Source organism: Phymastichus coffea, unplaced genomic scaffold, assembly GCF_024137745.1.
Source record: "Phymastichus coffea isolate CEN01 unplaced genomic scaffold, Cenicafe_Pcof_1.1 PCOF00061, whole genome shotgun sequence".
In the NCBI taxonomy this organism is placed as follows: domain Eukaryota; kingdom Metazoa; phylum Arthropoda; class Insecta; order Hymenoptera; family Eulophidae; genus Phymastichus; species Phymastichus coffea.
Window position 1 is genome coordinate 531,282 of NW_026706872.1, and position 11,604 is coordinate 542,885.

The following is an 11,604-nucleotide window of genomic DNA, read 5'->3' on the forward strand; positions in this document are numbered from 1 at the left end:
GCGGCTGGGTTCGAGGAGAGGTCATCGCCGTGCACGCACGCCAAGTTTGCAGGCGAAGCCGCGGCTGCTAGGCTGAAAACGAGAAAGCAGGAACAGCACCCCAACAGGCGGCAGGTCATCGTCGCGGCCGTCGCGGCGTCAGGTCGGCCGCGCGAGAGAAGAGGGGGCCGAGTACGTCTGCGACCTTGCTCGGGGTCGTCGCAAGGTCGGATCACTCTTTTCCTCCCACCAGGCTCTCGCCTCGCACGCTCTATACTTCTTTCGCCTTTTCCCGCTGCCAGGGTCAATATCACGGGCTCGCCAAATTCTCGCGACGCGACGCGACGCGACGCGACGCGACGCGACGCGACGCGACGCCTCCTGCTCCGCTCCTCATTATTTTTATCTATGCGTCGCCGACCGCCAACAGCCCGTGACTCATTGTCCAGCGCTCCGCGGCTAACTCTCCTTTTGCACTATATCGATTGCTACTGTTGGATAGCTATGTTAATTGCGGCCCAATTTCGCTTGCAGTCCAGCGACCGGCGGCGCCTACACTTTCCTCAAAATTATCTTGAAGCATCTGCAATCGAGATATTCAGAATTTTCAGAATCGATTTACGATTTATAATGATCATCCGTTAGGATCGTCGGAGTCGTTGGTCGTTGATCGCAGTGCTCGGCGCTCTTGGTTGCCACGAGAATATACGAGTCCGTCAACAGGTTATCAGCTAAGTGCTAAGGTTGGGTCGTTTTGTGCGCGCGCGCGGCCACGCTACGCTTTCCGTCTCAATTCCATCGAAAGAAATTCAAGTATCTGGCAACAACTGGAAAAGATCGCTTTGGCCAAGGAATGCAGGAGAATGGAGAAATATCTCGTGAGTCGGCGAGCGTTACGACTCACCTTTTTTCGCTCGAGTTGTATCGAAACAAGTTCGCAGTTGCTTGAAGACAATTCGTAAGCTACCTCCATTTGTGTTTATGAAAATGGTGCGAGCAAGAGCGCGCGAGTTGGTTTTGTCGAAGCGCGCTTTTTTTTGTTCGCCGGCGAGAGATAGTTCGCGTCCTAGATTACGCGTGGCGGGCGCTCGGCGATCGATAGAGCTTCGCTGTGACCGTGCGCGCTCTCTGCCAATAAGCGTTTTTTCGCCTGTTCTACTCCCCCGCAAGTGGCGAGCTGGCGAGCTGGCGAGCTTCGCGAGGTCGTACTTCAACCGACTACGCCCTTCCGTTTGCCTTTATTCGGTAGTTTCGTAGACGCGCCGTCTGTTGCATTGGACCGACCTGACCGTCGGATCAGCCGACTGCTGGCTGAACACGGATCGAAGCAGGAGAGAGACGATATGGCCACCCACAACGAGAACAGAAGAGCTGTCGCGGTCGTGGTCTTGGCGATCCTGATAAAACGAGCTGTCGCGTCGTGCGCTCGATATATCTGCCAGCAATAGCGCTGGCCTCGATGTACGAGCTCTCGCGCGGACACAATGCTCTCTGGCGGCGCGCGCGCTTTTCCTCTGACCTTGCCTGCTCGCGCTCCAATTTCGGCGCCACTGCTCCAACTGCAATCGCGCAGCATCGGCTTTTTACGCGCGTCAACGGGTCGCGCGCGTTTTACGAGCCAGCCGCAACTGCCAAGCGGATTCATTCGTCAGAGCCACATTTCCCAAGAACGCGCGAGCTTCGACCGTTGGACTCTTGACAAGGCCCATGTCTCGAACCAGCATTCCGAATGCTCGCGTGGAACGGCTAGGAAAATCCGCGCGCAAAGAGCGAGAGCGCGGCAGAGGGGGGGGGGGGGGCAGGGGGCGTGCGGTTATTCGACAAGTTCGCATTGCGCATGTTCGAACGGGCTACGAATCAATCGAGAGGCGTCGGCGGCGTTTAGCCGCACACGCACACACGAACGGGCAAACAGACACGAACAAAGCTTCGCCGCAGAGAGTTTGGCTGTCGGTTGTAGGCCTAGGTCGGGATCACCGTAATCGTATATACGTATGGTCGTGATCGCGTCTAGCAGCTGATTTCCTCCGCGCGTCTATACGTCCTTTTCCAGGGGTCATGGCTACGAGAGTTTTTGGGCGTTTTCAGCGCGGCGCCGCAGCCTCGGCAGCCTTGGACTCGGCCGTCGGACGCTGCTGCCGCGGCTAATAAAAGAACGGACTTTAACTCTCTCGCTCGCTCTCGCCGAGCAGAAATACATCGCCAATGGCCTTTCGCATGATCTAGTTGTACAGATGCGGTATTTTTGCGCGCACCATGCTCCAGAGGTTCGTTGCTCGCACGCTGCGACACTCGTCTCGATCTCTCGAGTCGGCCAATTACTAAGATTAATCCGAGACGCGGAAATAGAACGCGCGTGAATTATAAATTGACCTTTGACTGGAACGCCAGAGCAACGCTGTCGATGATTCGAGATTGAATAAAGCTGGAGAAAGCTGTTCTCCCCGTTCTCTCTTGCAAAATTGGTAAAAAGACCAAGCGAAACGAATCACTGCTTTTGTATACGACAGACCGATTTTCATTGGTTTTTTCAGGCGAAGGCATATTTTATTTGGGCTACATAAGTAATGCGCCGTGGGCCCCCTCGTTTACGTTGCGATTTGCCAGATAGCAGCGCTGACGATATCCAATGCGTCGAATGCGTGCAATAAAAGTGAAAGGCATATCGGCTGCAAATGGCGAAGAAAGCTCGCCACAAGACAAAAATGAATCATCGCTGGCTTGGCATTCTCCGAATGGGCGCGCGTGTTTGCGAAAGCCGCGAGTCTCCGGCAGGAGGAAAGGCGCATCTCGGTCGACTCGAGGTTGGTTGTCCGCGAGTCGCCGCCCGCAGAGAAGAAGGCTACGGTCAAGGTAGCGCGGGCCTAAAAGCAGGCGCAGGGCCCGCAGCGCACCGAGCGGCATAGGCAGCAATGGAGAACAATAATAGAGGGAACAAACATGGAAGTGAAGTAGATAGAGCGTCGGGGGGCGAGCCAGGAGGGAGAGGGAAGAGAAGGGACGCCCGCCAACGAAAGCTCGCCCAAGGCTGCTGCGCGACACACTGGCACCGGTCAAAAACACTTACAGTCCTTCCGCGCTTCTCCGCAATCTTGCCACTCGGTGCGTTGGCTTTCGGATAAGGCCAAATCCAGTCCGGGCTCGATTTGCGAGAGACCGAGAGACTTTTTTTCGGACATCTCTTTGTCGTTATGGCAGCGCTGCAGTTTGTACCTAACGAGCCACAGCCGAGTGCCGAGTCGTTAGCCAGTACATAGGTATTTCTGAAAGGTCGCGCTCTGCCTTTCCACAAACGACCCGGAGCTCATTAGCATTGCTAAATTGTTTTGGCGCACGGCTCTCTCTCTCTCTCTCTCTTTCTCTCCTTCTAATTGATACCCCCGCGAGCTACGCAACGTGCGGGCGCGCTCTCGACTCTACGTATCTCTCTCTCTCTGCCTCTCGACGTATAAAACAATCCTCCGTGCCGTTGAAAAAATGAAAAAATTAAAGCAACTCGCAGACGGCATGGGCTGCCCAGCTGACGTGGAACTCTAATCACGGGTACAAGCTCATGTTGACAAACGGAAATCGGGCGCTGCGAAGACGTTTGCGAATGAAACGGACAGAGGCGCCAGTCGACGTGTTCGTGTCATCAAGAGTATTTCACGGCATCGATCCTCCACACTCCTGTCTGTACCTCGTTTTCCTCGATGACTAACACTGTGTACGTATCTTATACTCAATGTGTCGCGGAGATAAGAAAACCGCGTGCGCCTGAAGGAACGTATACCTATTCGGATGAAAAGATATCAAGTAAAAATTCGCTATTATCGTTTGCGAATGAAACCTTTGAAACCTCTGCTACAAAAATATTCGTTCGCGTTACACATTCGATATTTTAGATTTTCAGTTGTCGTATAACGTTGCACCCGTAGCCGACGATATTTACATGACGATATTTGAAATGTTGCCCTAAGCATACGCCACGGGTGATTGTAAAATACAATTCTTCGCAGAGAAGCATCGGCCGAAAATAGCACCCGCCAAAAGCAGCGGCAAGGAAAGCCCAGGTCATTGTAATAGGAAATTTGGCGCGAGCGAGCGAGCGAGGAGGCGGAGGCCGGGCGCAGAGTCAACCGTGAAAGCCAAAAAGCCGAGAAGGAGGTCTTTTTATCTGCCGTCGAGTGGTCCGCTCGGCGAGATCTTTGAATCCAAGTGAATCGCGCGACGTCATCACTGGCCGCGCGCGCTGCTCGAAACTCAGAAAAGCAGCCCCCGCGTCGCCGCAGGCGAAAAGCGCGCGCACGAGCAGCAACGATCATACGGCCTTTCGCTGACGCTCGCTCGCTCGCTCGCTCTCGCTCTCCGAGAAAACCTGTTTGCGGACGTTCCGGCCGCCGCTGGCGTCAACCGTAACCACTGCGCCGCGCTATCTACCGACCGAATCTACTTTATGGCACATTGCTAATTTCATTTCTGGCAAATTGTTTGTCTCCTTCGACTCGGTGCGTTCTTAGCCGCAACTTTCTCACCTCACATTAGGACATTAGGACGGCGAAATGTTGGCGAAACATAGCCTATGTTTATACGTTGCAACGTCGCGCAGTAGGTTTGCGAGCTTCCGAGCAGCGAGCGCTTGGAGACAAGCGCTAGAAATAGGGCAACAAATGAAAGAGAAAAGTGCGATGAAAAGCCGGACGACGCGCAGGTTCAGGGCTCCAGAAATAATTGGCTTGCAAGCAGGCGGTAATTGAAGCAGGCGGGCAGTCCGACGAAAGAGTGCGCGCGCACCTACTGGCTGGCCAGTCGTCGTCGTCGTCGTCGCTGGCGTTGGATGCTGCCGGCTATTTATATCGGCTGGCCGCGCGAGCTTGCACTTAACAGACACAACGGCGAGTCTCGCGCGCCGTCGTAGAAAGCAGCGCCGAGCCGTGAGCCGTGACCCTTTCCTCAAAGCACAGAGCCAGCCGAGTCCCCCCCCCCCCCCCCCCCCCCACTCTTGCCTCGGCTGCTTCGCAGGTACACTGACTCGTGACTTGGTTGCCTGATTACGCAACAACGCGCAGCCGTTAGCCCCATTGTCAGGCGGCGCGCAACGCTCGCTTGAATTAACGATATCGGCGCGAACAACCTCCTCGACGTTGCCCGACTCTTCTTTCTCGCTTTCTTCGTCTTCTCGCCGTGCGCACCGTTCCGTCGTTGAGTCACGAGCGTTGCGTTTGCACTTCTAGCTAACCGCCAAAATAGTTGGCATTTGATTTTCGCACCGCTGCCGCCCGGGATCATCGTCCTTTTTAATGCGGTACAATCTCGATCCCACTTGTGTTTACCTTTCATATCATTATCATTTGTTATTCGTGGCGCTACGCTCTGCGCGAATACACCTTCCGAATGCCAATCGTGCGAAAATACACGCACAAAGCATCAAAGTACAAAAGTACGCGCGCGCACGTATCGCCGATGCATCGCGATTGCGATTTTTATCGATCGCTAGTAAATAAGCTGCTTTGTACGAAGCCATCGAGACAGAGACGCTAAGAGCCAGCAAGAAACAAACACAAAGGCGCGTGAAAGCGTGCGATTCGAGCCTCGCGCGGCTAATAACCGTCAAGAATATAAGACGCGAAAGACAAGTGCGCACCAAAAAGGATCGGACGGCGCATGCACGCGGCGTCGTTGCATCACACGAGACGCCGATAATAATCGGCAGTCGTGTCCCCTTTTCACGCAACTTTCACTCTGTTTGTGCCATTTTTTCGTTACTGCGACGATGAGCATTGCGGCGGCGCGGGGCATCTGGACGCCATACACGTTCCGTTTTTTCTTTTGCCTCGCATTGTGTTGCACAGGCGTGATCGCTTTACGACATTACATTACGAATAATTCAGGCGTTTACATAAAGCACAGCTGTACTCGACTGCTTGTCTTCATTCCGTAGCCGCCAGCGAGTCATCGTCGGTGTCTCACGTTCGCTACCCCGGAGGTTCGTTTTATAATTGGGTCAATATGTTTGTGGCAGTTCTGTGTCCGTCGGAACCAAGGGAGCGGAAAAGCGAGTTTTCTCGCAATTTGAAATCGATTCAGCAGGCAGGACGACGCTGGGTCGAATTGATCGCGGGAAATCGGTGACATTATTAATCAGAACGCATGCCTTGCACTTATCTGGATGTCGGATGACTTACGACACGTGCTTGCATATATCAATGTTTTCGTCGATGCTCTCGCAACGAGAGTTCACGATTTGCTCAGTGGTAAAATTAGCGCGGCATAATGAACTCTTGCAATGAACTCTGCTTTGTAAACTTTGAAGCGCGACTGCTCTTTTTTTCATGTTGCTGTCGCAAATGAATGCAACTCGTGACCTTCCTTAAGTTGTAATACTCGCAGCAGCAGCGGCGGCAGCAGCGGCAGCAGCAGCAACAGCAGCGGGAGAGAGAGAGAGAGAGAGAGAGAGAGAGAGAGAGAGAGAGAGAGAGAGAGAGAGACAGTTCGATAAGAAAATAATAAATAAATGATTACAGCTCTCGTGTAGAGGTCGATAGGAGCGAGAGAGTCGAGGCGATCGTTTCTTATAGATTACATAGCTTGGCAAAACGTTGTATTCCGACTGCGGAGTATATAGTCCGCGCAAGTACAATGCGAGTTCGCATGCCAAGTGAAAAAGCAAAAAACAAGTGCAGTGTACACACAATAAGTGGATGTGTACGCACACGAATGTGCACCGAGTTACATTTTTCAATTACTCTCCTCGTTATCTCGGAAAAACTCGCGGGCATCGATCTAAGTATAGTGCGATGCGCTCGTGTACGTGTGTCTGTAAAAAAATGCGCGAAATTTTAATTGACAACGAACGCCGATTGCAAATAGCCGATATAACGGTCGATGATAAAGGAGCTGCTTATAGAAGCGGACGTGTATTATCAGGTCGTTTTCGCGCGATAAGAAGCTGAATGAGCAATTGTAATACGCGCCTCGAAAAGAAGAAGCGCACTGCTGAAAATATGTCAACAGTGCGGAGAGCGTCTACTTGCGCGAGCGAGAAGGAGCGATCACGAGGGAAAGGAACGCGAGTCGAGGGGCACGCGGGCTTGTCGAGAACAGATAAGCTCTACGGCCGTGTCACGCGCCCAATCCAATTGCACGCTCCGCGGGAGCAAAGGTCGAAAAGGTCGCAAATGGATAGGACAGTAGGTGGAGTGCACGGCGAGCGAGAGGATGTGCACCGACGACGCGGCGCGTGGTGGGGCGCAATTGCAACGCCACGCACGGCCGCGCGGTTCGAGATCTCGCGTCGGCAGATCTCGCGAACTCGGATGACGAGAGGACGGCTGAAAATCAATCTCGCGTCCAATCGTCATTTGGCAGATCCATGCACAAGCTCAAAGAAAAAGAATAAAAGGACCGATGTGTAACTAAGCGGCAGAGGAAGTAGCAGCATCGGCGAATACGTGTATATAAACGATGCCGCGGTTGACTGCACTATCGACTGATCGAAGCCCGTTTGAAAGCGCTACATCGGATGACGTCAGCCGTCACTGATGCCCGAGTTATATAAACCTTTGGCAGAACGAGGAAGAGCGCGCTCTGCCCATTCGTCGCTCACTCTTCTCTTGCGATGCTCGCTGCATGCTCTGCTCGCGGCTCGCCTCTTCTACTACCTCCCTACTCCCCTAAGAAGTCCTGTTCATCGTTCCAACTATACTTTATCAATGCTCCAAAATTACACTTGCTTTTAGCCTTTTCGCGGCTGCCCATTTTCGTCTAACTCGTTGCTTCGACTTACATTATTTCAAGCTTCGCTTTTTATAAATAACACTTGCCACAACCGCTTTTTACGCTTTCTCCCATACCTTTCCAACAATTAGTATTCATTTTATTGTACAGTTATCCGACACATGTGCAGTGATCATGGATATTTCTCGATTTATGGATAAGAACCACAATCTGTCGGATGATAATAGAACCACCCATGTTTTTTAAGGTAACGCAGTTTTCGTTCTTGACAGAAAATAAATACTCGGTTTTCCTTCAACAGATGGCGTTGCAATCGATTTCTTGCAATCATTTTCCGATTTTTCTTTAATCACCTGATTGATATTTAATAGGGAAATATTCTTCCGTAAGACTAAAAAACGTGCTTCTATCATTACGCATAAAAATTGGAAAATGATAACATCTTATTTCATTTGACAAAAAAACTGTTTCCGCCCGGGATCGAACCGGGGACCTTGTGCGTGTGAAGCACACGTGATAACCACTACACTACGGAAACTAACTTAACGTACTCTATGAATAAGGTTGCTTTTATTCTCAAGAAATATTTCGTATATTTAAATACGCATTAAAATTTTAATCAATTGAATTAATAAATTTAGTGTATTATAATAAATTTTCAAAGTATTAAAATTAATAATACTTGTTAGTAAGTTTTTTTTGGTTTTTTCTCTGATATTATCTTTTTTATTATGACAGTACAGTGAACGTTAAGCTCAGCTAATCTCTTCTAAATGCGTAATACAACGTAAAAGAGAGATAGTATTAGCCCAAATCAGAAAAGTATTGATAATTTTATAGCACGTGAGAATTGACAATAAAGACGAAGCCAAGCGAAGAAAGTAATTTTATAATGACGATAATATTGTATTATAATACGGATTTTTCAAGCGATTTTCAAACAATAACAATGAATTATTTAGATGAAAAGAGATGTTTCACGTTTTTCTTAGTTTTTTTTACCGAAATATACGCAATCAAAGAAAATCAATTTTAATACGTATTTTAGGTCGAAAAAATATTAGTAAGTCCATAGCACACGAAAATTAACAGCCGAGGCAAAGTCGAGGTTGTCAAACACGTGAATGGAATTTCATGCGCTTCACACGTATTGGGCGCACAGGGCCTCATAATTATCATGGTAAATGATAAATGACAAGGTAAAATAGCGTACACTTGGAATTATAATTTTAACGCTGTACAACTTATATTTTCCTTCTTTATCAAAATGACGTTAAACACGTTCAAAATGATAAATCATTTTGTTATTGCAAAATAAAACATCACAATAAATATTTATAAGTATTTTAATGTCGAAATTGATTACTGAACTTTACGCTTTGCATGAAAATATGAACGATTTGCTTGCCAATATTTTTCCATCCGACAAGATTTTCATTATGTGAATCAGTAATTAAAAAAAAAGCTACTACCAAGTAGCCATTGATATGTGAATGACACTATAATTGAATCCGTTATATGCATGTTTTACAGCAAGAGCCAGTTTGACGATAATAGTTTTTGTAGTAATTCCCACATCAATCAGTTGCCACTTTCGAATTCATATCGCTTCCAATTATTTTTATGCACATATTTGGCTCATCTTACATGATAAAGTCAGGTCTATCAAGCACATATATACGTAAGTTGTTTTCAGTCTTCGGCGCTACATCATACTCTGACTACATATTTCTTTTCATATTCTAAAATACGGTTTGATAAAACATTTTTTATTAATCTAGTATGCGAGGTATTAACGTTATTTCAGAAAAACTAATGAAATGTCAAAGGCATCAATAGTAACAGTATTTTAGCCACATTAAAAATTTAGCAAATTTCATCTGCCATGGCGGCTGAAAACAGTTACGTAATACGCAAAGGGCGAGCATGTGAACAAACTGAGCTGGTGTCATTCCTCGAACAATATTATTTCCCTCGTGAATCGGTCATCAGAATGTACTTACAGAAGAATAGATACAGGATTGATGAAAAAGAAAAAAAAATGATTAAAAGTGATATCAAAAGCACGTACTCAGTGATAGTTGCTAATGTGCCATCTCTTGTAGCGGTTCACGAGGAGTCTAACAAGATCGTTGGAGCAGTTTTGATGCTTGTGGAAGAAAATCCTAAATTCGCTAATGGAAATTCGAGAGACGTAAGTCACCCGTAATTAGATAATAAATTACCACATTTTATTAGCTGTATGCTGAGAACTTCTGCTTGAATTTCAAACAATCTGCTAAAGGCTAAACAAGTAGATAACAAGAAAGATTTATTTGTCAAAAGTAATGTTGTTGTACCTATGTTATTAAAGCAAATCTTTTGTATTTTTGATATTATTGAAATGACACCAATAAATAATTTATTTTCACAATTTTGACACTATTAACGTTACGTAAAAGGAATATTGAATTAATTAGTACAGCTCAATTGGATATTATTATTTATCAAACTTGGATATACTCGAGTAAACAAAAAATTCACTTCTGTTTATTTTGAAAATAATGTTTTCACTTAACTATCAACATTCGATCTTCTTATTTAAGAAGTTTTTGTTTCTTATGATATGAAATCATCGTTGACAACTAAAACATATTTTATGTGTATTTTTAGAATGCAGATAAGAGTTGTGCTATAAAAATAAGCCCAGTCACAGAAATTCCGCTGCCTTTTCAATCAAAACTTCTCGATGAAATAGCAACAAATGTCGTGACACCAGCATACAATTCTGTCGATTTATTTGCCGAATTTCCATTTCATCGTACAGCTTTGAAATTAACATTTTTATGCGTGGATCCAGAACACTCTCGTCATAATTTGGCTACTAGACTGGTGCAGGAAGCTGTTATCTATGTAGAGAATAATGGAATCGGATTCATTTATGGACTTTGCTCGTCACCTTTTTCACGTAAAGCAACTGAAAAAAATGGTTTTCGACAATTCAGCAACGTGGACATAATGAAATATCGTGATGTTGACGGCAACTTGATGTTCGATTGCGGGGAATCATATATGATTTCCATGATGGCAAAAAAAATCAAAAAAATTGACTAAAATTATTCATCGCTGTTAATTTAGATTAAGCTACATACATACTTGAGAAAAATTATAAAAATTTATTTTACGCGATTTAGTTCACCAAATATCATAATAAATAAAAATTATTACTTATTATTACTATTTATTCGATGAGATACAAAATAATACGTAATATTTTTAATTTGGTTTAATATCGATTTTTAATTTGTCTTTTTTTATGAATTAATTATTTTTAAAGTATCCATTAAACGCTCTTGAAATTGTTATTTTTATGCGTCGATCCTGAACATCGCATTCGCAATTTATCAACGAGACTTGTACAAAAAATCTTTCATTATAACAAAAGTAAAGGTATTGGACTTGTTTATGTACTTTTTCTGTCACAATTTGCTCAATTAGCACTAGAGAAAATTGGCTTTCAGAAACTCAGCAATGTGCAAAAATTTAATTTTTCAAGGTGAAGAGTCTCATGTAATTTCTGTGATGGCTAAACAAATAACAATACTTTATAGCCAGAATGTCTGATAGTTATTATTATTTCAAAAGCTAAGATCATTTAAGCTTTGCAGAGGTAGGAAAACGACTTTTAGCCCTCAAGTAACTAACATTTTCTATAAAAGAACCTGTTAACGTAATAAATCAATAATATTTTACGAAAAATACAAAGTTTTATACTTGCACAAGAAATAAAATAAATCACGACGCATGATGGATTTGAGAAATAGATATTCATTTACTTTATAAGTTTAAAATTTATTATTTAATTAAATTTGAATATCACTAATATTTCATTTTCTGCCATGTTAAAATCCAGATCAACCCAGATTTGAT

At 45.6% G+C, this 11,604-nt stretch overlaps 1 protein-coding gene and 1 non-coding gene across 2 annotated transcripts; one reads left to right on the plus strand and one right to left on the minus strand.

Moving 5' to 3' along the window:
- Positions 1-8,160: 8,160 nt before the first annotated feature.
- Positions 8,161-8,233, minus strand: Trnav-cac (transfer RNA valine (anticodon CAC)). Its single transcript has one exon. It is a non-coding gene; the product is annotated as a tRNA-Val (tRNA).
- Positions 8,234-9,502: 1,269 nt separating this feature from the next.
- Positions 9,503-10,868, plus strand: LOC131666841 (uncharacterized). Its single transcript, XM_058939813.1, has 2 exons — positions 9,503-9,889; positions 10,348-10,868. Exons 1-2 carry the CDS (start codon positions 9,581-9,583, stop codon positions 10,786-10,788), a joined length of 750 nt encoding a protein of 249 aa, XP_058795796.1. The 5' UTR covers positions 9,503-9,580; the 3' UTR covers positions 10,789-10,868.
- The last annotated feature ends 736 nt before the right edge of the window (positions 10,869-11,604 follow it).

Bases quoted from the DNA above. Each gene is read 5' to 3' on its own strand.
- LOC131666841 (XM_058939813.1), top strand. From the start codon at position 9,581: ATGGCGGCTGAAAACAGTTACGTAATACGCAAAGGGCGAGCATGTGAA. The intron at 9,890-10,347 runs GTAAGTCACCCG...GTGTATTTTTAG, and splicing joins CTAATGGAAATTCGAGAGAC to AATGCAGATAAGAGTTGTGC.